The sequence below is a fragment of the Cyprinodon tularosa genome, unplaced genomic scaffold (genome assembly GCF_016077235.1).
Source record: "Cyprinodon tularosa strain WSP-4 unplaced genomic scaffold, ASM1607723v1 ctg30, whole genome shotgun sequence".
In the NCBI taxonomy this organism is placed as follows: domain Eukaryota; kingdom Metazoa; phylum Chordata; class Actinopteri; order Cyprinodontiformes; family Cyprinodontidae; genus Cyprinodon; species Cyprinodon tularosa.
The window spans coordinates 7496069-7521788 of record NW_024039008.1 but is presented as its reverse complement, the minus strand read 5'-3'; the positions used below and the strand labels follow the sequence as shown (position 1 = coordinate 7521788).

At 38.5% G+C, this 25720-nt stretch overlaps 1 protein-coding gene across 1 annotated transcript; it reads right to left on the bottom strand.

The window, feature by feature from the left end:
* Window positions 1-3323: 3323 nt before the first annotated feature.
* mep1b (meprin A, beta) lies at window positions 3324-21840 on the bottom strand (the record flags this gene model as incomplete). Its single annotated transcript, XM_038291651.1, has 14 exons — window positions 21397-21840; window positions 21268-21295; window positions 18212-18262; window positions 18082-18125; window positions 17198-17276; window positions 16980-17097; window positions 15544-15722; window positions 13560-13778; window positions 11947-12096; window positions 8270-8485; window positions 7848-8104; window positions 4942-5152; window positions 4685-4861; window positions 3324-3544 (listed from the first exon to the last, which is right to left on the bottom strand). Coding segments are annotated over exons 1-14 (1992 nt in total), but the record flags the coding sequence as incomplete, so codon positions are not given.
* Window positions 21841-25720: the final 3880 nt, after the last annotated feature.

Here is a 25720-nt window from a genome sequence, read left to right as displayed (position 1 = left end):
AGGTGATTATCTAATTATTGAATCCAGGGGAGGATCTAGGATTCTAGGAGATCAGGGCCTTAGCCCCGAGGGTGAAGATGAGAGAGTAGACTTTCTTCTAAATCCCGTTCTAATGTAAAATATGACAGATTACTGGATTAAAGAAATTTCTACTATACTACATGCTATCACACATAACAATTCCCCCTCGATTACATGGGAAGAAATGAATTCACCTGCAAGTCTTTAACTGTGTTTATCCCTCTCTTCATCAACAGCAAACTCTGTGGATTTGGTCACATTTGATCATTATTTGCCAAAGTTATCAGAGGGAAATCATATATTTTAGCCACCTGATAGAATCCGTTTCCCCACAACATGGGAAAAAAATAAACAAATCCAGTGAAACTGTCATTATTTTTCATATATCATGTTTAAAACATTTATTATTTTATATTTTTAAATCCAAAATAGTTGTTGGATTATCTTTATTTAATGTATTTTTATTCTCAATTCCAAATGTCTGCAATAGCATTGCTCCAGACATTTGGAATTAAGAAACATCTTCAAACTTGGAAAACAATGCCCAGTGGTTTTGGTTTGAACTTTTTTTTTTGGAATATTTATGAATTGTTAGATAAACATTTAAACAGAAAATATATTTCATAAAGATAATCAAAAGGGGAACGGATTCTATCAGGGGGCTAAAATATACGATTCCCCCCTCATAACTTTGGCAAATAATTATCAAATGTCACTAAATCCAGAGGATTTGTTGTTGATGAAGAGGAATAAACACAGTTAAAAATGTGCAGGTAAATTAATTTCTTCCCATGTTATGGAGGAGGAACAGATATTTCAGGCAGCTGAAACATCAAGTCTCTCCTCCTCCCATATCTTTGGGAAGTAAAAGGCATCTGTTTCCAGATTCTCAAAAATTGTTTGTGTGATATCATGTAGTATACTAGGAATGTCCTTAATCCAGTAATCTGTCATATTTTACATTAGAACGGGATAAATCAGAAAGTCTACACTCTCATCTTTTCAGGAATATTTGTGTCCTGCTATCAGCCAGTTTCCATCCTCTGATATCAGCAATGAAAAATGATTAATACTCACTACTGTTGGAAAACTGTTTGGTGACTGACTTTTAAAATAACACAAAATAGCTTTAAAGCACCTCGTCTATTTATTTATTTTACAATTTTGTAAACAACAGCTGCTGATTAAACTGGATGTTGCAACCGTGACATGATTATAGCTGATTTTAGCGAGAAATCGATCAGACGCGTCGTGAAAATGGTCCCATCCGCCATGTCCGTCTCTCTGGCTTCAATGCGATTCCCGAAATAAGGGGAACAGAATTTCATACACCACCGGGACAAACAACGTCTGGAAGTCAGTCAGAGCTTCACATCCCTGGAACATCAGTCTGTTTAGCAACAGCCATTGGTGAGAACTTCTTCTTCTGCACGGGAATGCTACGGGCTGCTTTCCTGCCTTTGCTGCCACCATCTGATGAAATCCAGTACTGCACATTTTACTCAGATCAGCTCAGAAGCGAGATCCGGGGCTCTAGGGGAAACATCCGGGGCTGCAGTCCAAGTAGCCGCCCCCTAGATCCGCCACTGATTGAATCAGCTGTGTTAGAGCAGCAAACATCTCAGGGCTCCTGAGGACTGGAGGTGTTGGCCCCTGGTTAAAGCTGCAGAAATGATCAGGATGGACCTCAGCTCAGAGTGGAGCTGTGGTTACTTATATTAATGTGATTTAATTAGTTTCCATATTTTAATTTACAACAAAAAGCTTCACTATAATTTGTTCATTTAGGTGTTATTAGGAGGGAATAGATTATTTTAGTAACGTCTTGGATACGGCTATAAAATAACGTGATGTGGCAGAAGTGCAGTGCTGTGAATACTTCTGGATGTTTCCCACTTTGGGATCTGCTCAGAAAATCTCCAAATGATGGAGAAGAAACCAAAGAAAACTGCTGTAAATTATTTTATTTGTATCCAGGAAATTAGACTTTAGTTTGTGAGCCTGATAATCCTCAGTCGCTCGGATTCTCTGGTTGTTTCTTTCTTCATGGAACAGATAAAGGAGAAGGTAAGTCTCTGGTTGGACGCTCCTGTGTAGGAAAAAGAAAACATGAGGAGAAAGTTCTTTTTACATAAGATTAGATCAGACGCACATATAGATTTCCTAATTCCTTCACATCGCTCCACACACCTCAGCAGATTTCACCCGGAGTCTGATAGAGCAACACAGGAAGTGCGAAACATTTAAAAAGAGAAAGGATGGATGAGTTGATCCTTTATCAGCCGCTGAGTTCTGCTCAGCAGAAGCTACTTTATTAAGGAACACCAGTTGGTTGCTTTTCATCATGTGGGGCCCAAAATGGGGTCCAAGGTCCATTTACAGCCCTTTTTTTAAGGCTCTTTACCAGCATTAAAGAATGGAAGATACGGTTCTGTATCTGCCAGTTCTGTTTTTTTTTTTTTTTTATTTAATAATAAAATCTTTGTCCGTCCGTTTATGAGATTTGGCTAAAAGTAAAAATGAGTCTGATCCATATATGATTCTTGTTGAGGATCATTTAAAAATAAAATTTAGCCCAAAGATAATCTGAATATTTTAGATCATATGATTGTTTTTTACTGATCCCTTTTCTACAGGAATCATCTTTCTGTGCTTTATTCATTTAAATATTGAATGCCTCTGTTACCATTGAGTAGTTTAAAAAAAAAAAAAACATCTGTGGCCCCCTGAGGACTTTAAACAAGACATGATTGACCCAGGGGTGGATTTAGGAAATTTGGGGCCCTAGGCAAAGACAGGCAGGGGGCCCTCTGAATTGAGAAGACAACACATAAAACAGATCCATTATACACATACAGAAATTAAAATAGAATAGACATCCATTATTTGTTCTAGGTTGTGTCCCTCTCTTCTTGTCCCTTTTCTTCTTGTTTTCCTCTCTATGTTTTGTACTCAGCTGAATTTTCATGCTGTCTCTAAAGGAATGAAAGATTTTTTCCAAGCACTAAGCTCACTTAGCTGATTGCTCCTTCCTGTGTTTCCAAAAAGGCGACGGCAAAAGTAAATAACCCTGTCCTTCTTTTCACTGTAGACACACTTAATATTATAAGCTTTCTAATAGCATGTTAACAAAATGATTTTTATCAAAAACATAATGTGCACAAATAAGGAATAGTTGTATGTACATTATGTATATATGGTGTTTTCTATAAACCCAATAAAAGAAATCAAAGTTTGTGTTTAAAAATGGAAAACAGAATGCTGTAACTCACGCTGTGCATGAGGCCAGGTAGGCCCTGTGTGACCCCATGTTGCTGCCTCCTCCTGCTCCGCCTCCAGGCGATGCCCACAGTCATCATGGAAAGGACCAGCAGGGCGGCCAAACACGCTCCCACAGCTGTTACTGCAGTGAGCTTACCGGCTGCTTCCTGCGGGGCTGATTGGTCTGCTGCTCTCATCAGAGGGCCGACGCCAGGGGCCGCAGACTTGGGCAGAGGCTGGGGAGCCAGTAGTCCGGAAACATCTAAGGGAGGATAGAAAACAAGGACTGGAGATTAGTTTGATGAAGACAAAACTACATTCTCACCTAACAACATCTCATTCTGGGTTATAGAAAGATTAAAATTTCAAATCAGAATCAGGAATCTGGTGTTGAGGATCAAACGTCAATGATGTAAGCAGGAGCGGCTCCCCCTGACATCACTTCCCTGCAACAGAGTTTACTTAAGCAGCCAACTCCATTCAAACGATCACTGCCCTGCGGCTCTCGAGCCTCGACAAGGGAGAAACGAGTCAGCTTTCAGCTAAGGCTACATCGTAGCCACCAAAACCTATCCAGAGAATAGTCTGTGCTTGCTGGTCGACTCAGACTGCTCCCTGCCTACAGTTCAGACGAGTTGAACATAGTGTTTTGTTTTTCCTGCGTTTCTAACAAGATTGAATGCAGTGTAATGCAGCTGTGTAAAAAAATCGATTTAATCGATTTTGAATCGATTCATTTACATTTTTGCAGAATCAATGTCAATAAATATAGCCAATAGGTTGACTGAAGACATTAACAAATGGGGGCTGACCAGCAAACATCCTGTAGTTACAGACAACGCTGCAAATATGGTGCAGTGGAGATAATGCAGCTCATGCACGTCTGCCGTGTCCCCGCTGTGTCACGACTGCTTGCTTAAATGAGGCTTCACTTTTTCAATTTCACAGACAAGTTTGCATTTATGAGACAATTTTGTTCACTTCTCAAGCTTAAACTGTCTGATTTACTTGTTTGCACTTTGTGTTTAATGTGACAGGAAAAAAATAAATACATGAGTATTCTGAAACACAGTTGAACCACTTTCATTGTCGTAAAAACAGATCGAATCGAAATTAATCGATTTAGAACGGTATGAATCAAAATTGAATCGATTCAGGACTTTGGCTAAAATACCCAGCCCTAGTGTTAAGTGTTAAGTTCGTTTGCTGTGCATTTATGTATGACTCAATTCTTATGGCTAGCCAATGATGCTACAAGCTTGAAAAAATGGCTTTTTGATGAAAACAATTACTTCTTCATACTAATAAATGTATTTATTAGGCCTTAAAATGAAGGGCTGAACATTTTACTGAAACTTAGAGCCTAATGTTCCACCTTCAGACACTTTGTAAGTCACCCCACCTTCCAGGCTGAGAAGGAAGAAGGAGTCATCTCCTTTGATGAAGCTCCTGCTCATCAGTCGGCTGTGTGTGATGAAGGTGCTGGTCCCGTAGCCGGGGCCTCGGTAATAAGAGCCGCCGTCTGATGCTGTCACCTTAGAGCCCACCTTCCTGGGGTCGTCCCAGTAGAACTCAGTACCTGGAACCAACAGGAGACTCGCTGTCACTGCAGCTTGATGGTCATAGATCAGGTCTGCCCCCACCTCAGCGCTCGCATACCGTCGGACGACATCTTGTTGGGGTCAGTGGTCACCATACGGTGCATGTTCATCTGCTGTCTGATGTCAGACTGCTGATCCATCAGGGCCATGGTTGCCTGTTGCCATGGACACGGCCACTTCAGGTTGTGATCATTGGGGCCTGAGGTCAGGTGGAGGTAGGTGGCCATGTAGCCGGGACGGCTGCTCTGGCCGTTCAGGTACACGCACAGCTGGAAAACAACACAGAGGTACGGAGATGAACGGCTTCACAGACGGGGAGAAAAAATTTTCACACCTCTAAGAAGAATTTAATAGTTTTTTCTAAATTATATTTGTCGTCATTTCTTCCAGACAATAAACCGAATGAATGGGCCACCATGTCGTACAAAAGACGTAAAGAAACGCAGCAATCAGCACAAAACGTCTCAAAAATCTAAACTACAAAGCTGCTTTTCCACTGATTTAATAGAGACGCTTTACTGTGTAAACATTTTAAACCACTATTAGACTTTCCATACAATAAAACAACAAACAGATGATGTATGTTTGTCTTTTTGCGCCTCAGCGTTTCACAATATCTGGAAACACAATGGAATCAATAACTGATCCATATTAGGCTTCTTTTGAAAATATTTTTTATTAATATGGCTGATCTATAGAGCGGCTAGCGTTTGAAAAAAATGTTTTTTCTGTTTATAGTTTGACTAACATTTAAATAAGTTTGGTGTTTAAATAGATGTAAACTGCATCATTTAAGGGGGGGGTTCAGCTCCCACAGTGATGATTTTGTCAGTATTACATAAATCCTGCACTTCTTTGTGCCAAAGGACAATTTTCCAGACTTTTTTTTTTTTACTTCCTGTCATCTCAGTTTTCCAACGCAAAGGGAAGCTTTGAAATCCAAAGGTTAAAGCATCTTTTTGAAACTTTAAAGTCTTAAAAGTGTCTAAAAACTGTCCTGCTTTCATTATCTGATTTCCATCAAATGGGAGCAGGAGCTGCAAGGAGTTTGATATTTATTATGTAAAAAACAGACCTGATAGGTGTAACTTTGTTAGAAATGTCTTCATCACCTTTTAATTTTCCAACAATTTAATGTTTAATTTTGGCTTTTTTTCAACATTAAAAAATCAAAACCAAACAAAGAGCATGTCTAAAATGGCCCGGTGTTCTGTCAGATGAGCATACCCCATCAGAGCTAGCCTCGTGAGACCATCCTAATCTCGCGAGCTTTCAAGGTTTCACTCGCATATCACTCTGGAGACTCTCCGTTGAAGAAAATTTGGAGCCGTTCACCAAACCATCGTCCAATCAGCGTTGGCTTTGAGGCGGGTTGAGGTGTGACGCAACGAGAAGCGCGTTAGTTCAGTCTAAAGAACATGGCGGCTTCAGCCGATGAAACTAGCGTTAGCGTGGCTATTGAGAAAGTTTTATCGGAATTACAGAGTATTTCTTCACTGAAAGAAGAGCAAAACGCTGCTCTGGAGGCTTTTCTCAGAGGAAAAGATGTTTTTGCTCTTCTCCCGACTGGTTTCGGCAAGAGTAGCCTGGCTGTTAGTACGTCATATGCTTTGTTGATCTGATTGGTTTATTTGGCCCATCTATCACCAACATAGCTAACCAGTATTTTCGCCACTTCCCAAAATTATTTCAACGGAAGGTTTCCAGATGGATATGCGGAGCAAATCCATCTGGCGGAGTCAGGTTACATCGGACCAGCATACCCATAGTCGATACGCATGTGCAAAACGTCAGATTTGCATTTATCCCATTAGTTTTGTATGAAAAATACACTTTAAACTACCTTGACGGATGTGTAGCGTTTAGTCATGTACAAGAAATAAATTTAAGGTCAGATCACCATATGCTTCAAAAAACACCAAAAAGTAAGTAATTAAATTAAATTGACCCGGAATGCTGCTTCGAAGCCCTTACATCATTGTTTCCCTCACTATGAACAATGAAGTATAAGTCAACTTTTCTGATAATAAGCAGGTAAGTGAAACAGTTTTGCAATAGAATGAGTTGATTTATATTTAACATAAGTAAAAAAAAAAACTTCTTTATCTTATTCAAGGTGCATAATATCAAATTATTCTATTGTAAGGCCAAAAATGCCCATTCCACTGCAAGAGCTAGTAGGTCAATTTAGGGTTAATTCATATATTTTAAGAAAGTTTACCATTATTTAGATCTGATTCGCTGTGCTGTACTTTAAAAGAAGATTGTAAAAAGATCCGACCAAAATGGTCAAACTAGAAAGTAATTACAGTTGACTGCATTTATTTTTTTGTTCTGTATTTTTTCAGCTGTAGATAACTCCACCGGCCGGTCTTTAAACTGGGAATAAACTGTCCGATTTTTTTTGCCCTTTTCGGGCAGATTTTTCAGTTGTGCGCGGATTTTTTTCGATCGGGCCAAGTTTCAGCCTCATCTTGTTGTATACGGGGGCAATCAGCCTCTCGCGACCACCTCCCGAACAGGAACCGTAAGGTCGGGGGAAAATCAAACATGTTTGAAATTCAGTCGGCCGTCATGAGGTCTTTGTGGACAAATCCTGCTGTTGAAGCAGAGCTACGAGCCGATTTACCAGAACTTTAAGCACTGCGCACGTGCAAACAAGGTAGTTCTTCTTCTTCCAGATTGACGAGTCCGACCAGCGCCATCTCACGGCACCGAGTCTGACAGGTGGTTTTTAGACATACATTGTGAGCAGGTAGATCGCATCCGAGCGTCAGGTCACACAGTGTCAGAACATGCATCATGAGCTGTGAACTTTTAAATCCTGCAGTTTCATCATACAGTTTGAGCTGTAGCTGCGTGCAATTATTAAAAATATCGCACAGTGTATGCCCGGCTTTACACAGACAGATGTAAAGTTCTGGTCTGACTCGGGTTTGGAAGGGGATTTAATCTGTCCGTTACCTGGAAGGAGTAACCGGATGGCGACAGGAAGGGGGGGCTGTACAGCTTGCTCCCCGGTGGTGTGGTGGCCAGCAGGTGGGTCATGTTACGGATGTGCCAGACGTGCTGAGGACATTTAGCGGATGACAGGTTGATATCATCCACAGAGAAACCTCCCTTTGAAGGACCTTCACCCCTCACCCCCTCAAAAACCACCCGGGCCTTTCGGGTCACGTTCAGGTCGACGTTGATCAGCTCCCAGGAGCCCATGTCACCTCCTGGGAAGAAAAGATTAAAATCATTCAAGATGTTTTTTCTACATTAGTCATTCTTCTTTATAAAAGCACCCGATGAAAAAGAAAGAAAAAACAATGTAGGACTCAGTTCCTTGAGGCCCACATTTTTAAACCCTACTGTCAGATTAAAAAGGGATTATTTCTCACCTGAGATGCTCTTGAATAGCTTGAGTTTACCGCTGGGGTTGGCCGAGTCAAACTCTTTGACCCAGATATTCAGAACATCATCAGCTGCTCCTGTGTTGTGGAGGAAGAACTGCAGACACTGAGCTCCAGCTTTAGGGTGAAGCCAGCGACTCTCCAGGGAAGCGCTCTGACCCGGTCCAATGGATTCTGTGCTGAGATGCATGAAGTAGCCTTTCCCTGTGCAGGAAGAGCCAGAGAGGTTCTCTTAGGGCTTCCTTTGCTTTTTGTTTTTAAGAAATATTTAAAAACTAAACAATTTGACATTTGCATGATTTCCTCAAATTGAAATCATGGGCGTAGGTTTGCATAGGGACCATAGGGACATGTCCCTACCAAAATTTTGGAAGGACCTATTTGTCCCTACCAATAATTGGATGTGAACAACATGTTTATAATTTACTATACAGCAGCCGCTTCTTTTCCTCTCGCAGCTTGTCTGCCTGGTAGCTGCAGCTGCCTGCTCTTTCCTGTCCCTTTCACATAGCAGCGCATCAATTGTGCTGTGCGGTTTAACTCTCTGATTATTCTGCCTTAAGTTCCGCCTTCTCTCTTTCTGATTGCGTGTTTTTTAGTCTGTATGTGCGCGAGCGCGGGTGCTTGGAGCGCGAAAAAAAAGGAAGCTAAAATAAATTAATATTGGGCTACGAAACTAGTCCGAATTAAAAAATATATTATCTACGCTAAAACAGGCGAAAGCTTCTAATTGGAATTCTGTAAAGAAGCAGGAGAGAGTTTTTTGATTTGTGGAACTTGAAAAATGTAAGTTAACAACGTTAGGATTTCTTTTATTTTATCTTTTAATCAGATAGCCAAAGGCTCCTTAAAGAAGATCTTTTATGAAATTAAACCAGGTGAAACAGAAACGTTTTAACGTTTCCTTTGGAGGAGTTCTGGATGGAGAATATTGACAGACAAAAACTATTTTTTTTACTTCTTAAATGCAAAATGTTTACATATATTTTACAATCTTGGTATAATTCCTGCTCTAAGTGGGTCGCTCTGTCGGCTAAAGGCACATTTTAGTGGCCCTATACTCCAGTTTACGATTAATCAATTACTGTACATAGTTCACGATTATTTAAATAATTTGTTAATATGATTAATTGTTTCAGCCATAGATAAAATACATGAAATTAGCTACACAGAGTAACTACAGCCCAGATGTACAACTTCTAATATTAATACTTTAAATGCTCAGTGTCAGTTCCTCTTCTAGTTCCAGTGCACATGTAAATACAATACATTTATTTGCTGTCCCTTAAATGTATTATTTTGCATGATCCAGAGAGAGCATATTAGATTAAAAAAAATAAGAGTGGGGTTTACCTCTGCACAATTCTCTATCTTCAGAAGAAAACACAGGATAAATCCACATATTATAGACTATATTTGGTTAAACAGACACCGTCTTAGTCGCAGATAAATTTAAATTCAATCCTTTTCAAAGTGGAAAAAGTCCTAATTCCACATTCATCAGAGCCAGTTATGCTTTAAATATTGATAAACAGCATCTAGTGCATGTAGTGCTTATAAGATTTGTATTAATGTAGCAAGAAATGCTGCTGTTCTCTTTAAACAAAATGAGCCCTGAAGCTCACATTAAGCATAAAAAAGAGCATGCATATTTTTGCAAAGGACCAATGAAACTGAAGAACAGTGTCCCGACCAAAGTTGAAATCAAACCTACGCCCTTGATTGAAATGCTTTGAAGGTTCTCTTTTCATGCTTTGGCCTCATTCTATCTTTGATTATCTAGAGCAGGTTAGCAGAGATTAACTGATGCTTGGATTCATTTAAACTGCAGCTGGTGTAACAGATGACAGATCACCACATTTTACTCATTTATTTTTTTCTGAAAACTACAGTAGAAAGAGAAAGATGTGAAAACTCTGCTCTCATTTGGTACTTTATCAAAAGTGGGGTTTCAAATTATTTCCTTATCAGGTTCTTCTTTTTATTAGTTTTTTCCCTGTTTTCTTTTTTTTATTATTTTCAGTTTGACATCCCTTTTTCAGTTCCAAAAATAGCTCTTTTCAGTTTCGATTGTTTTGTTTGTACGGAGCCCCTAAAGGGACATGGAGGGGAAAAAAATAAACTTTTGCGAGATCCCACAATACTTTTGCGAGATCGCGCAAAAAATAAGCTTTTGTGAGGTCCCGCAATACTTTTGCGAGATCTCGCAAAAAATAAGCTTTTGCAAGATCCCGCAATACTTTTGCGAGATCTCGTAAAAAATAAGCTTTTGCAAGATCCCGCAATACTTTTGCGAGATCTCGTAAAAAATAAGCTTTTGCAAGATCCCGCAATACTTTTGCGAGGTCTCGCAAAAAATAAGCTTTTGCAAGATCCCGCAATACTTTTGCGAGATCTCGCAAAAAATAAGCTTTTGCAAGATCCCGCAATACTTTTGCGAGATCTCGCAAAAAATAAGCTTTTGCAAGATCCCGCAATACTTTTGCGAGATCTCGCAAAAAATAAGCTTTTGCAAGATCCCGCAATACTTTTGCGAGATCTCGCAAAAAATAAGCTTTTGCAAGATCCCGCAATACTTTTGCGAGATCTCGCAAAAAATAAGCTTTTGCAAGATCCCGCAATACTTTTGCGAGATCTAGCAAAAAATAAGCTTTTGCAAGATCCCGCAATACTTTTGCGAGATCTCGTAAAAAATAAGCTTTTGCAAGATCCCGCAATACTTTTGCGAGATCTCGCAAAAAATAAGCTTTTGCAAGATCCCGCAATACTTTTGCGAGATCTCGCAAAAAATAAGCTTTTGCAAGATCCCGCAATACTTTTGCGAGATCTAGCAAAAAATAAGCTTTTGCAAGATCCCGCAATACTTTTGCGAGATCTCGTAAAAAATAAGCTTTTGCGAGATCCCGCGATACTTTTGCGAAATCTCGCAAAACGTTTTGCCATGTCAGCTAACCGGAAGTAAAACAGACACAAAACAGAGGAGGTGCAAAGTGTACTGCTATGGGAAGGATAATACGCCCATGTGTCAGCTATAACGATGGAGGATGATTTGGAGAGGTTCTTAATTTCTAGAGAAGTCCCAAAACACAACATTACATGAATGAAGAGAGACAAGGTCAGTATGCAATGCTACGGAGCCCCTAAAAAGACATGGAGGGAAAAAATAAACTTTTGCGAGATATTTCAAAAAATAAACTTTTGCGAGATCTCGCAAAACTATTGCGGGATCTCGCAAAAGTTCTTTTTTTCCCCTCCATGTCCCTTTAGAGGCTCTGTATGTTTGTTTAAAATCTTTTGTTTCTCTGCTTTCAAAATAAAATAAAACATTTTGACAAATGTTTTTGTTACTCTAATGTAGCTCCATATTTATACGGCAAACACGTTCCCTGATGCTTGAGTCTGATTGGTCCAGGTTACAAAGGACTGAGGGTGGTGTTATTCTTGCTCCACTTCTGTTTTATAATGTTTATCTTGGAAAATCTGCAGCAGAACAATCTTACACCTGTCTGCACTTTGTTCTCATAAATAACCCAGCCCGTTATTTATGTGTTTTTGTTTCAGAGGTTTGATGCAAAGAGGAAACATGAACAAATAGCATAAGACACACAGATTAGCTTCCACTCATTTCTTAACCAACACTCCTATGATGATGAGATGAGGATCACCTTTGCATTGTCCCATGTTGGTGAAGTCGTTCTGAGGGCCTCCAATTGCAGAGCTGCGCCGTTCCCACGTGGCTTTGCTGGATCCCTGAATCATCCCACAAATGTTCTCCTCCTCGAAGTCACAGCTGTCCACAAAGGTGGAGGATTTAGCTACAGAGAAGAAACAGCAGCTACATCAATGCACTGCAGATTAATCTATGGAGTTATCTCCCATGGTTTTATAGAAACCTCAATCTCTTTGTAGGGTTCTACTGTATTACTGGAAAGTAATTTGCTTCCCTTTCTTACCTTAATTCATTCTATTGGTTGATTTATCTGAGATGTAACTTACTTATCTGCATATTTTCAATATTCTGAGGTCATCGCCATCCAGGATTTTAAAGAACTTTTACCTCCATCCTTATTCTATCCATTCGCAGTGGATTATTTTATTTTATTCAATTCAATTCAGTTTATTTCTATAGCACCAATTCACAACACATATCATCTCAAGGCGCTTTGCAGTTCAACCAGATCATCCAGTCAGATTGATTCAAAGTTTTCTATCTAAGGAAAACCAGTTGATTGCATCGACTCAAAGGCAATCTCTCACACTAAGCATGCTTGGAGCGACAGTGGAGAGGAAAAACTCCCTTTTAAAAGGAAGAAACCTTACAGCAGAAACAGGCTCAGTGTGAGCGGCCATCTGCATCATGATGATAATCCAATTCCGTATATTTATATAGAACCAATTAATAACAAATGCCTTCTTAAGGCACTTTACAGAGAAACGTATTATTCAGTTAGTCCCATTGCATGATGCGTCCTTGTCATTCTGTGCAAGTAGTTCTTTTTATCTTACTGACTATAAAACCTTTCACCAGAAGTAAAATGCATGAAAAAAAAATATTTTAGCTCCTATGTATGTTTTAATGTGTACATTTTGGTTTACAGCCTTCATTTTGAAGAGAAGATTATGCACCTATTAATGTACCTAAACAGCTATTTTGTGCAAATATATTTTAAGAAGGGTAAACAAGCAAACAAACAACCCAAGGTTATTTTTCAATGACAGTCATTCAGATTGAACAACAGTTTAACATCAGTCAATAACAGAAAACGTGTTATGTAATTGACTGAATGAGGGGAACCTTTGATCTGGAGGCCGTAACCTCGACACAAAGGAGGCGGAAATCTCCTTGCTTCTGATCTTCCTCAACAACAAAACTAAAATCAGAGATATATTTGTGTCCAAAGGACAAAGAGTGAAACTGAACAGAACAGAGGGTGGGGTGGGGGGAGTGGAGGGCGCTGCAGAGACCTGCTTAACTGAGCATGAGAGACGCTAATCTCGTAAATGAAGTGGGATTGAGTAGCTATTGTCATCTCTGGTTTCTGCATGCTAGTGTTGCAGCTAAAATATTCACAGCTTCCTGACAGCTGATATATTAAAGCCTGAGATTATCGCTGTATGTCAGGAACAGGTTGCATGAAAAAATAAAACGCTTCTTTTCTAATTGGAATTGCCCCAGTTTTTCATTTAGCTTTAATATAAAAACAGAAACCTGACCTTTTTCCCTTTAATACAATTATTATTAGCTGCAGCTGTGCCCCACAGATGAGTCCAGACTCACTGCAGTTATAGAGGAGGCGGAGCTTGGTTAGGTCGCTGGCGCTGAATCCCATCCTCTGACCAATCACATCCATGAACTGTGGGATCTTGGTGACGATGGTGGGCTCAGAGTCGATGTTAAAGGACGTCTTGCTGTAGTGCATCACGGAGCCGTAGTCATATGGAACGCCTAAAGCGCTGGACACACTGTCGTCATACGTGTTGAAATTGTGCTCCTTACCTGGAGGACAGTCAAATGTCAGGAGTTTAAGTATCTAGTACAGGAATAACTATAGGAATAATTATAATCTGTTACTTTAAACAGAATTCAACACTGAAATAAAATTTGTTTTTTATGCATCCATGCTATACAATGACTTTTTGAATGAGAAAATAAAAAAAATATTTTTTAAAATTTTTCCATTTTAAAATCTAAAGTGTTTTTTTGAAGTAGAGAACAACAATCATTTAGTTTGCTATATGGACAATTACCTGATTCACATATTTTATGTTTTTTTCTTTTTTCTGTCTTAACGAGAGCAGTGGGCTTTAGGCTGCCCTGCAAGGCTTTAAACCTGGGTTTGAATGGAGACTAAGCCATTCTCAAGCACATATCAAGGTGTTCATTTTGTAGCCACGTGAGACCATCCTGATCTCGCGAGCTTTCAATGTTTCACTCGCAATCAGTCTGGAGACTCTCCGTTAAAGAAAATTTGGAGCCGTTCACCAAACGAACGTCCAATCAACGTTGGCTTTGAGGCGGGTTGAGGTGTGATGCAACGAGAAGCGCGACAGTTCAGTCTAAAGAACATGGCGGCTTCAGCCTATCGAGCAAGTTTTATCGGAATTACAGAGTATTTCTTCACTGAAAGAAGAGCAAAACGCTGCTCTGGAGGCTTTTCTCAGAGGAAAAGATGTTTTTGCTCTTCTCCCGACTGGTTTGCAAGAGTAGCCTGGCTTGTGGTTGTGTTTTCGTCGTCGCTCTGTTAGTACGTCATATGCTTCGTTGATCTGATTGGTTTATTTGGCCCGTCTATCACCAACATAGGCCAATCAGCTAACCAGTATTTTCTCCCCTTCCCAAAATTACTTCAACGGAAGGTTTCCAGATGGATATGCGGAGCAAATCCATCTGGCGGAGTCGGGTTACTCATTTTGAGCCTGGATCCAGTTTTATTGTTGATTCTGTTCATGGTGGAGAATCCTGCTTCACAGCAGCAGGTTGAGCCAAACATCCTCTAAATGTGCAGGGTCATCTTTGAGCACGCCATTTCACTTTTCTTTCACCAGTTCACCGCAGTTCTTCCAGCAGTCCACACTTTCTCTGCTCTCTTTTTCTCATCGTCTTCTCCTTCTTTCCCATCGCCCGGCTTGCCACAGGTTTGCCTGCTGTGTCTAAAAGTAGCAGCAGCAGCAACCCAGACTGACAGCTCATTGGCTCATTTGGATCACGTGCAGCCTGGAGCCAGACGCACTGGAGGGCTTTACCGTATTAACAGGAGAAGCAGCACAAGTGAATTTAGACACTGTTCTCGAAAAAGATGCGGTAATTTATAAATGTTTTAAATCAGGTTGGGTCCGTACCTAATCCGTGACCTCTGATCTAGTATATAGAAAGAGCCCCTGACTTGCTGTTCAAGGAAAAAATCCTATGTGCTGTTCCTTAGTTTAGTGATATAAAGAAATGACCTAAACTCTGACGAATGAGGATTTACACTCAGACCTTGGTTTTTATGTTAAAGACTAATTCTGGCCTAATGCCTGAACGCCTGAACACGCCTCGTTTCTGTGAAAGTTTCCAGTCTGAAAAATCCACTTGGAGAAACAAAACATGCTGAATCAGGATGCTGGTGGAGATTCTCAGTCATCCAGGTCATAGTCATTCCAAAAAATTTAAGTTAAAAAACAAATAATTGTTTTCCAATGGGAAGCGAAACGTCTTGAAACTTGGAAAACAAAATCCAGTGGTTTGGTTTTTAACTTTTTGGACTGATTTAGGATGTTACCGGATTCAATTTGATCCCAGATGATATCGACGTAGTCGTCGCGGTCTGCTCGGGATTGCTCATGCCAGAAACCCAGAGCATGTAGGAACTCGTGCTCCACCGTGCCCAGTCGGTCACAGTTATTACCAATGGACAGCTGCTGCTTTCCAACACGCCGGTTTCCTACTGAGGAGTAGCATCTTAAGACAAAAACAAACAAAAAACTTTCAATGAACTAACTGGAACCTCTCAGAAGAAGAGATAAAATCAGTAGCATTTGTCACAGAGTAAAAGCAATGATTTATTTTGACTGCACAGATTATATCAATAGTTTATCAGAATTATTTAACGCTGATCTCCCCAACTAAGCATCAAAAACTAATAATCTGTTATGATTTATTAAGTTTCTGCAACGTTAACAGGAAACAACTATTACAGATGGAAATCAGGATTACATGCAGCAGAGCAGGATTTTTCCTGCCTTTACAGGAACAACTATTTTAAGTATGATTCAAAACTATCTAGGAATGTTTAATCTATAAAAAGATCTATTTTATAGAGTTGAAGATTCAATGAATTCAATTCAGTTTTAACTACTAAAAGAATTCCAGCCACTGATAAGTCTGGAGCATAATGGAGTGAAATTTGAAAAATACCGAAACAGAACTTTCAAAACATTATAGTCAAAAAATAACTTTACTGTTTTATGAGATTTTGTTATTTCAAATTAAGAGTTTTTTTTCTCATTTATTTATTAAATTATGTCGTTTTGACTTATTTCAAATGTATTCAAAAACATTTTTTAAGAATTGTGTTTTTCAAATAAATTTTTTGCAGACTGAGTTTTACAAATTGCATTTTTAACTATTTGTTTTTTGCAGATCACATTCTCTTCATTTCAAGCCCAATCCAAACACTCGCTCTTGCCCAATTTAAATGCTTTTGCTAACATAGAAAATACATTTGCAAGAAAATTATCCAAAAAACCAAAAATTAAGGAAAACAGTAACAAAACATCAAAACATTTTGACAAAGGTAATTTCTTGACTGCTTTTATTTTTCCAATTAGCATTTTCAAAATCTATCTTTTATTACCATTTCCAAAATAATGTTTATCACTTGAAACAATAATGGAACAATATTTACTCCATAGAAGTATAGCCTACTAAACTGATTAATATTGCATATTGTACAAATTCTCAGTACTGCTGTGACTTTGGGATTCACCAGTGTTGATAAGATTCAACCTTTTTAGCCACATTAGTAGTAGACACAGTGGCAGCATGGAGGTAAATGGAGATTTTCAGTCGTTGGTTCTAATCAATGTCAAAATGTGTATGATAGGTATTAATGCGTGGAGCATGGTGGCCGACCTGATGTTTCAAACACAGCGCCCTGAACTTCAGGGCGTCTGGTTTGGGATTTTCCTAGTAAAAAAAAAGCCACGTTTTTCTCACCCGCTGCCTTTAAACACAGATATGTAGTTTTCCTCTCCTTTCCATGGTGTAAAGTCAATGCAGGTCTTTAGTCTGTACTGATCGAACGCCTTCAGAATGACACCCTTTGCATTAATATCTTTTGTTAAAAAGAGAAGAGAAAGTAAAGCCAATTAAACAACCTAGTGAAGTGAGTTTGTTGTGGAATTTCATGGCTTGTAAGATTATTTATTTCTTACCCAGACTGTCCTCCAGGTAGTAGGGTATGGTTGTTGGCCAGCGATACTCGTCACCGATGATGGAGTTTCTGCTCAGGAACTTAAAAAACAAAATAGGAAAACTGTTACTGTAGAACTAGTAAAGATAGATAGATAGATAGATAGATAGATAGATAGATAGATAGATAGATAGATAGATAGATAGATAGATAGATAGATAGATAGATAGATAGATAGATAGATAGATAGATAGATAGATAGATAGATAGATAGATAGATAGATAGATAGATAGATAGATAGATAGATATACACACTGAATTAAAAATTGAATTGGAAACATTGAGCGGTTGAAGGGAAGGAGAATATATACGGGGAGGAGAAAACTGTTTTTCTACGTGTCTAGTAGAAAGCAAGTGTACAGATAAGGGGGTGGAAGGACAGTAGGGGGCGACAGAGAGCGACAGGGAGGTAAACCAGGACTTAAAGCTAATTTAGATTAAACTGAGATAACAACGGGAAAAACAAGACTAAAATTATATGATAACTAAAATACTATTGATAAGCATAATCTAGAGATAACAATGAGCATTAAAGAGGAAAAGGCCTGATATAGGCTAATGAAAATCACAGGGCATCAACATAAAACAATAATTTGAAAACTACAAGGAAAGTTTAACTATACTATAAATTAAAACAAGATAAGTCTAACTGAAAAGCACAAAGAACAAACCCTGAACAAAAACAAAAATCCAAAACAGCAGACATCAAGTAATCTTGATTCATATTATTGTTAGAGCCCTACTTGTTTTTATCAGAAAATTTTAGTTTAGCAAATTGGTGTGGATCAAAGATACAGTGATTTAAAAAAATCTGTTGTATGAAACAAGATCATTTCATGACTCACTTCACCTTCCTCGATATCCCCCTCAAGAAGGTCCAGGCCAGTGGCTGGAAAGGATAGTTGGTAACGATAAAGGTACGAGCACAAACTTGGCAAAGGAAATCCGTTTGACCAGAAATAATCCCAAACAAACCTTTGTTGATGTCAAAGATGTCCAAGTCTTGGCCCTGATCAACATCTGTTTCTGCAGAAGGGGAACAAGTCAGCATATTGGAATGTGGGCACATAGAAATCATCTAACATGCTACTAAACATGGAGAAATAAACAGCATTTTTTAAAGATTATTTTAGGCTCTACTGGCCTTTATTGTATTATTCTTGAATGTAGAAAGACAGGACATGGGAAAGAGTGGGAAAACATGCAGCAAAGGTCAACAGGCAGGGACTTGAAGCTGTGATGGATGCATCGAGGACCAAACCCCCTCTGTTCCACCACTCCACTCCCTATAATCTATCACCTTTAAAGCATGTGTTTTACTTTTGATGCACTGTAGTTCTGAAAAGGGACAGTATATGGAAATCAAAGGTGTGGAAATCATTGTATTCTGCTGCATGATGAGGTGCTACATCATTTTGTCCTCATAGCGTTGTCATGACAAAATTATATATTACAATTATCACTCAAACTAATAAATAAATGCCAGTTAAAATTTGTAAAGATGTTTGGTTATCTAAAAGTTTATTCTTGCTGTCATGATTCTACATTTTTGTTTCAGTTTAATTTGTCTTTTAGAGTTTAAACTTTCACTTTGATTCACGTTTTTCTGTGTTTTCCAGTTTTATTTCATTCCCATTTTGTGGTGTTTTCTGGTTGTATTTGAGTTCTTATGTATTACTTGATTGCCCTCTGTTGCCCTCTTGTGTGTCTCCTTTCCCTTAGCTCCCTTCTAGGTTCCTCTGTTCACACCTGCTCCCAATGTGCTGATTAGCCTGGTCTTTGTTTCTGTCTCCCATATATACACCTCCTGTTCAGTCACTGTTTGCTGGTTCCTCGTCATTTCTTTGCTCTTCATGTCTGTTTTCCTGGATTTAGGTATTTTGTTTGTAGAATTTTGCTTCTGTTCCCCATTTGGATATTAAACTTGCAAGAAACCACTTCAGTTTCGGCATTTGGGTCCTCTTCCAACCTCTACCAAACCTCACACTTGCTAGTACAATTATATTTTTTGCATCCTCAGATGTAAGTTTTACTGGCAAAACTGTAATTTGGGATATCTATATTTACAGTTCTGATTAGTAGGAATGTAGTTTTGACCAGGAATAACCTTTTTTATAGTTCTACAAATGGAGCCAAAGAGAGGACAGCGCTTCTAATAAATCTCAATATGGCCTGCCAAAATGGAAATCAATAACAGACCAGGACAACTGGACACAGCTACACATGAAAGAGTACAGACCTTTGGAATTGCTATATCTGGAATATGAGAGATATATGGTGGTGCACACAGTTGAAAAAACAAATCACACTCATTTATTGCAACAATATACTATTTTGTGGCTAAGTAATACTAATTTATGTGCAGAAAATATAAAACTGTGTCTAAAAAACATATAATATGCGAACAAAGAACTAATCTAAGGTATATCAACATACTTTGTGGCCACAACATGTCTGATGTGCAGCGGCACCAGATTTGTTATACATTAAAGTTACTCACAGTTACAATATGAGCATTTTTTTTTTCTTAAGAACATCTAGGGGTTCCGTCTAACGCTCCTCGCGCAGATTTTCAGATTCAAAGAGTGGATTTAACCTCTGTACTCATGCATGTTCCTCACTGTCCAGCACTGATTACATTTTCCTTCACAAACACCCACCGACTGGCCCATCATGATCACTGAAGATGCAGGCAGAGGAGAAGGAGAAGAGAAAACCCCTAATATGTTATTGTAAAAATATAAATAATGACAGAATGACTTGGAGTTGAAGTGGCTTCTAGATCATCCACTGTAGCTCAGTCTCATCAAGTGGTCAGTTTATTTCCAGCCTTAGGGGCGCTTTCGGCGCACAGGGCTTGATTTGCCGCATCTTTTCGCATGATCAGGCGACTGATTTGTATCCATTTGCTTCTATTACTTTTTTATTGTCATAATTTGAAACTTCTGTGGTTTATATTCTGAGCATTAGATCTGTCATCTCTATGGAGGACCAACTCTGCCATATTTAAAAATAAATACAGAAATAAATAAATGCTCAATAAATATATAAGCATACAATTAATTGCCAACAAAAATACAGAAATTAAATTATACAGTGAGACATAACTGTATATAACTCTTTTAATTAGCTTCTTTATTTATTTGCCTTTGTAATATTTACCTTATTTATTTTTTTGTCCTTTGTATTTCAGCCTTCCCTTTTAACATGAGAGCAGGCAGAAATGTAAAAAACAATACAAAGGACAACAAAATAAATAAGGTAAATATTACAAAGGCAAATAAATACAGAAGCTAATTAAGAGTTATATACATTTATGTCTCGCTGTATAATTTAATTTCTACTTACATTTATTTGTTGATAGTGTTTTTGTTGGCAATTAATTGTATGCTTATATATTTACTGAGCATTTATTTATTTCTGTATTAATTTTTAAATATGGCAGAGTTGGTCCTCCATATATCTCAGCCTCTGCCCTAATTTTTAATCTGTTACTCGAATGCGCAATACGCATCGCTGTGCGTATTTACGCATGCTGAAGGGTGACTCCAAAGCTGTTCAAATGCTTTGTGTTTATTCTTTCTATGGATTTATATGGATTAAATACTGCTGCCAGAGTGCAGGCAGCTCTGAAGAGTCTCAGCTATGAATATAGACTTTCATTGGTCTGCACTGACCTTAGTAACAATATATATTTATTGTGAAAAGCGAGTGTTGACTGTAATATGAGATGTGAAATTAATCCAATAATTAAACTCAATCTGAAAAAAAAAAAAAAATCTAAAATTTGTAGAATAAATAATAAAAAAAAAAATGTATTATCATTAATGAAAACATTTTTACTCATTGAAAATACAGCTTGTAACTTAAGTGTGGCCACTTCTCATGTCAGGTCATTTTTAACACAGTTTTAACCTGTGAGTAAAAAATGAAACCTAAAGAAACTCAAGGTTTAGTAAAAGAAAAGGCTTTGAAATCAGGTTTCAGGGAAGTTTCAGTTTAGAGCATTAGTAGCTCTTTAGTTTTCGTACCTGTTTCATCTGACAGTTTTGCTGCAGTCTGTGAAGTAAAATAAAAAAGACCCAAAAAGCTCTTAGAAAGCTGCATTTAACTCCTCTGAAGGAATCATGTCCATGATTTGAAATGCACACAGTACTTACCAGACCCACAGAGAACAGCAGAATCATCCACCTGAACATCATGGCTCCAACTGCAGACTCATTTACACCCTAAAGCCGCTGCTCTTTTTCTTTCAACAGCAGAACAAAGTGTTGATGATGCGCCATCTAATCAATTTATGAGTCAAGGTCGGAGAGATTGTGGTTATTTGCCTAGCTAATTATTACCTCTAACCATTTCACTCTTTAATGCCAATCTGATAAAGCTGAAGTAAAGCCAAGGTAGATGGGGACAGGAGTGAGAAAAATAACATCCTACAGAAGGATAAAAGGGAATGGCTGATAGGTAAAGCTCGACTGTGATGAATGTCAGCATAACAAACTATTCAGGCATTGCTTTGGTGTAGAATGCTCTGCAGAGATTTACTTTCTCTTTCCAAATTAAAAACAGTTCACAGTTTTGGGGAGAATGTGAAAAAAATGAGAAGATAAATTGTTTTATTCTGTGAGGGAATGGGGTTTAATTATTTCACTGCCACCTACTGACTTGACAGCATATAATTAAGTTAATGTTTTGTACTTCGACTGGATGGAGGTGGCTCTAATGTGAAGCACTTCAAGTTGTCAATATGACAAAAAAACAACATTGATCCAAGCGTGAAAATTCTATATATATATATATATATATATATATATTAGTGCTGTCAAAATTATCGCGTTATTAACGCGTTAACGCGAGGCCATTTTAACGACGATAATTTTTTTAACGTGAGATTAACGCTATGTGGTTTTATGGTACAATTTTCCAAGTACATCCCGCTGCAGCCTGCGGGAAGGCGGGGCTATTTCCCCCAGTCTATGCATTTCTCATAGGCTTCGAGAGCGGAGCTCCTCAAGGGAAAAAGACGCTCATACACTGGGTGACGCTAGTGCCTTTTCTTTAAGCCCCACCACCAACAAACAAGTTGAGTGTCTGGTAACTAGTAGCAACCTGAAATACGCTGAGAAAACAGATTACTGAGGTGAAATGGAATCTGCTACGGCACTCTTGTTGTCTGTGTACGCCACAGGTCAGTATCGCGTGTGTGTGTGTGTGGGTGCTTGTGTGTGTGTTCTCTTTTTTGTTAAGAGTCTGAAAAGTAACTTTCTAGAGCATAGACTACCTCCATCTAGTGATGTCGGTCTATTGATTTTGATGTATTGATTGAAAATTGTTCATTATTATCTTGGTTAATTAACATCTGTTAAGGAAGAAAATATTCTAAAATAGTTAACTTTGGAAAAAGGTTGGCTTTTCATTCTTCCTTTCCCCAGGTCCACCCGGCGAGCTGCGTGTGGTCACTATGAAAATCAGCAAGGCGTGTTGACGTCACAGAATTACAGAGTTTAATCCAATATAAGACAATGCATACACTTAGAAATAAGACAATGCACAAACCTACACCAGAAACTGCAGAACAACAGAGACATACATTCCATTACCTGACATAAATGGAGAGAAGGAAATAAAGCAAAGATGTACAAAGACATCTTTGGAGAGTTGCAAGGGCAAATCTGATCTGTAACTTCTATGTATAAAGTTTTATCCTCTTGTATTTAATTTATTCAAATAAGGCTGGCCCTTGGTCCTCCAACCAGAAGCCATCTCTGACACTGCCTAGAGCATTACCTAATTTACTGCAAACATCTGGGGTCATTTGCTTCTTTGTTTTAACAAGAAAAAGCGGAAAGCTTGTCCTGGCATCTAGAATTCTTAGGGTCATAAAACACAAGATAAGCTTTCACAGACAGCTTGTGGAATGCGGGGGGCCTTTTTCCTGATTCAGTTTCACACCATCCCTGGTTGTTTATTCTGGAAGACTTTTGACCTTCTGTAAACCAAGCAGAAATCTCTCCTGCAGGCTTAAATAATGTTCGCCCCCAGGAGATACTAATTTTATGGTCTGATGCTCTAAATACTTACCCCTCAATAGCCTAGTTTTAAATCATTAACACAACCTTGTTCAACATTAACAAATATGTTCAAGTGAGAGTTTTTACACATGCCATAAGATTAACTGTATTAAAGACTAAAAATAATCATTTTTCTTTAACACATCTAATGTTAACTCTACTGCATTTTATAGCAGTAGGGTAAAATGCTTGTCTTTGTTCAAAAGACTGTATCAACTGTAAAGACTGTCTTTTACATCAGCCTGTTTTCAGGGCCTTTTTTTTGCCTACATATTTGTTATTTTTTGCTACATGCCTCCCCATCTTCTTGCCATATGTTTCTATGGCATAAATCAGTATCTGTGACCTGTTTTCATTTAAAAAAAAGAACATTGGCACAAACCTAGCCTGTATGTATTTTTTTGTATGTCATCGAGAGTATTTAAATGATTTTCAATCAGGAAAAAAATGTGCGATTAAAATGCGATTAATCGCGAGTTAACTTAGGCATTGATGCGATTAATCGCGATTAAAAAAATTTAATCGATTGACAGCACTAATATATATATATATATATATATATGATTCTCAGAGTCATCCAATAGAAGGAGCCTCTATCTGCCTTCTAGGGATCCAAATGTCCAAATGTCTAGTTCTAATGGCACCTAAAAAACCTCTTCACTGTATTGCTAACCTCTTCCAAGTCAACTTTAATCAGTTGTTTTATTTCTTTACTTCTGTGTGAAGGCACCTTTAGAGCAGGGGTCTTCAACCTTTTCCAGGCCAAGGACCCCTAAACTGACGGTGAGATGGAGCGGGGACCCCTTAATTGTATATATTGTATACAATTGTGTAATCAAACCGATCCTATAGTCACTGTATGACCTATTGAGACATGTAACGAAAGTAATTTCGCCCTGGGATTATTAGATTATTAGAATATTTCTGATTCGGATGTGCATTGATAACTGAAAGACATCTTCTGCCTAAATTTATCTGTTCAATACAGTGTGTTGAATTCATGGTAATGTGTATTTAAAGACATATTATTTATTGGGAAAAAAAAAATTGCACAGGGGGAATATAAAAAAAAAAAGTCTAATCAACAAAACTTTTGCTACCCCCATGCAGTACCTCCGTGGACCACCTAGGGGTCACGGACCCCCTGTTGAAGACCTCCGCTTTAGAGTAACCTGACTCCGCCAGATGGGTTTGCTCCGCATATCCATCTGGAAACCTTCCGTTGAAGTAATTTTGGGAAGGGGCGAAAATACTGGTTAGCTGATTGGCCTATGTTGGTGATAGACGGGCCAAATAAACCAATCAGATCAACGAAGCATATGACGTACTAACAGCCAGGCTACTCTTGCCGAAACCAGTCAGGAGAAGAGCAAAAACATCTTTTCCTCCGAGAAAAGCCTCCAGAGCAGTGTTTTGCTCTTCTTTCAGTGAAGAAATACTCTGTAATTCCGATAAAACTTGCTCGATAGCCACGCTAACGCTAGTTTCATCGGCTGAAGCCGCCATGTTCTTTAGACTGAACTGTCGCGCTTCTCGTTGCGTCACACCTCAACCCGCCTCAAAGCCAACGCTGATTGGACATTCGTTCGGTGAACGGCTCCAAATTTTCTTCAACGGAGAGTCTCCAGACTGATTAGCGAGTGAAATCTTGAAAGCTCGTGAGATCAGGATGGTCTCACAAGGCTACCTTTAGAGGGGAACTCCTTAATTCAGAGATGATGATTTACCTCCACATACAAACAAAACACCTCATCAGGCCGACCACAGGGATGGTGAGTGACTGGCCACCCTGCAGCTATGCCTCTTTGCACATCCACTTAGAAAACAAGTGGAAATAGTTCTGTTTTTAGTATTGATTGATTGACTAAGGCATCTTTACTGTAAATATACACTTTGCTGTATTTGCTTTGGTTTAGACATTTACTTGAATACCTACTAAAGGTCCCACTAGGTGTAATGATTCTGCCCGTAGTGGACCTCTGTTTAAGTTTCTTTTTAAGTATTTAGTTACAGTTTGATTGTCAATCTGTGTCATTGGTTCCTTTTCCATGTTGTGATATATTAAAGTGTTGTATTTTTTAAATTACCCTCTGCTTGCTCCCTATCAGTTAATTAGTCCTTGCATTGTTTATATTCCCCATATATACACCAGTTTCTTCAGTTGATCATTGCTAGATCCTCATCATCTGGTTTATTCCTATCTAGAGTCTCATAGGTTTTTGGTTCTTGAGTTTCCTTAATGATCAGTTCTAGACTTTTTATTTTGTATTTTTATTCTTGCCTGCCTTCTTCTATTCTGTATTAGGATCCAACAATTACATCCACCAATCCTGACACTAGGTGTACCTTCCACAGTGACAGTACATGAATTAGCAATGTGTGAAAAAGACTAATTTTAATTACTGACACCAAT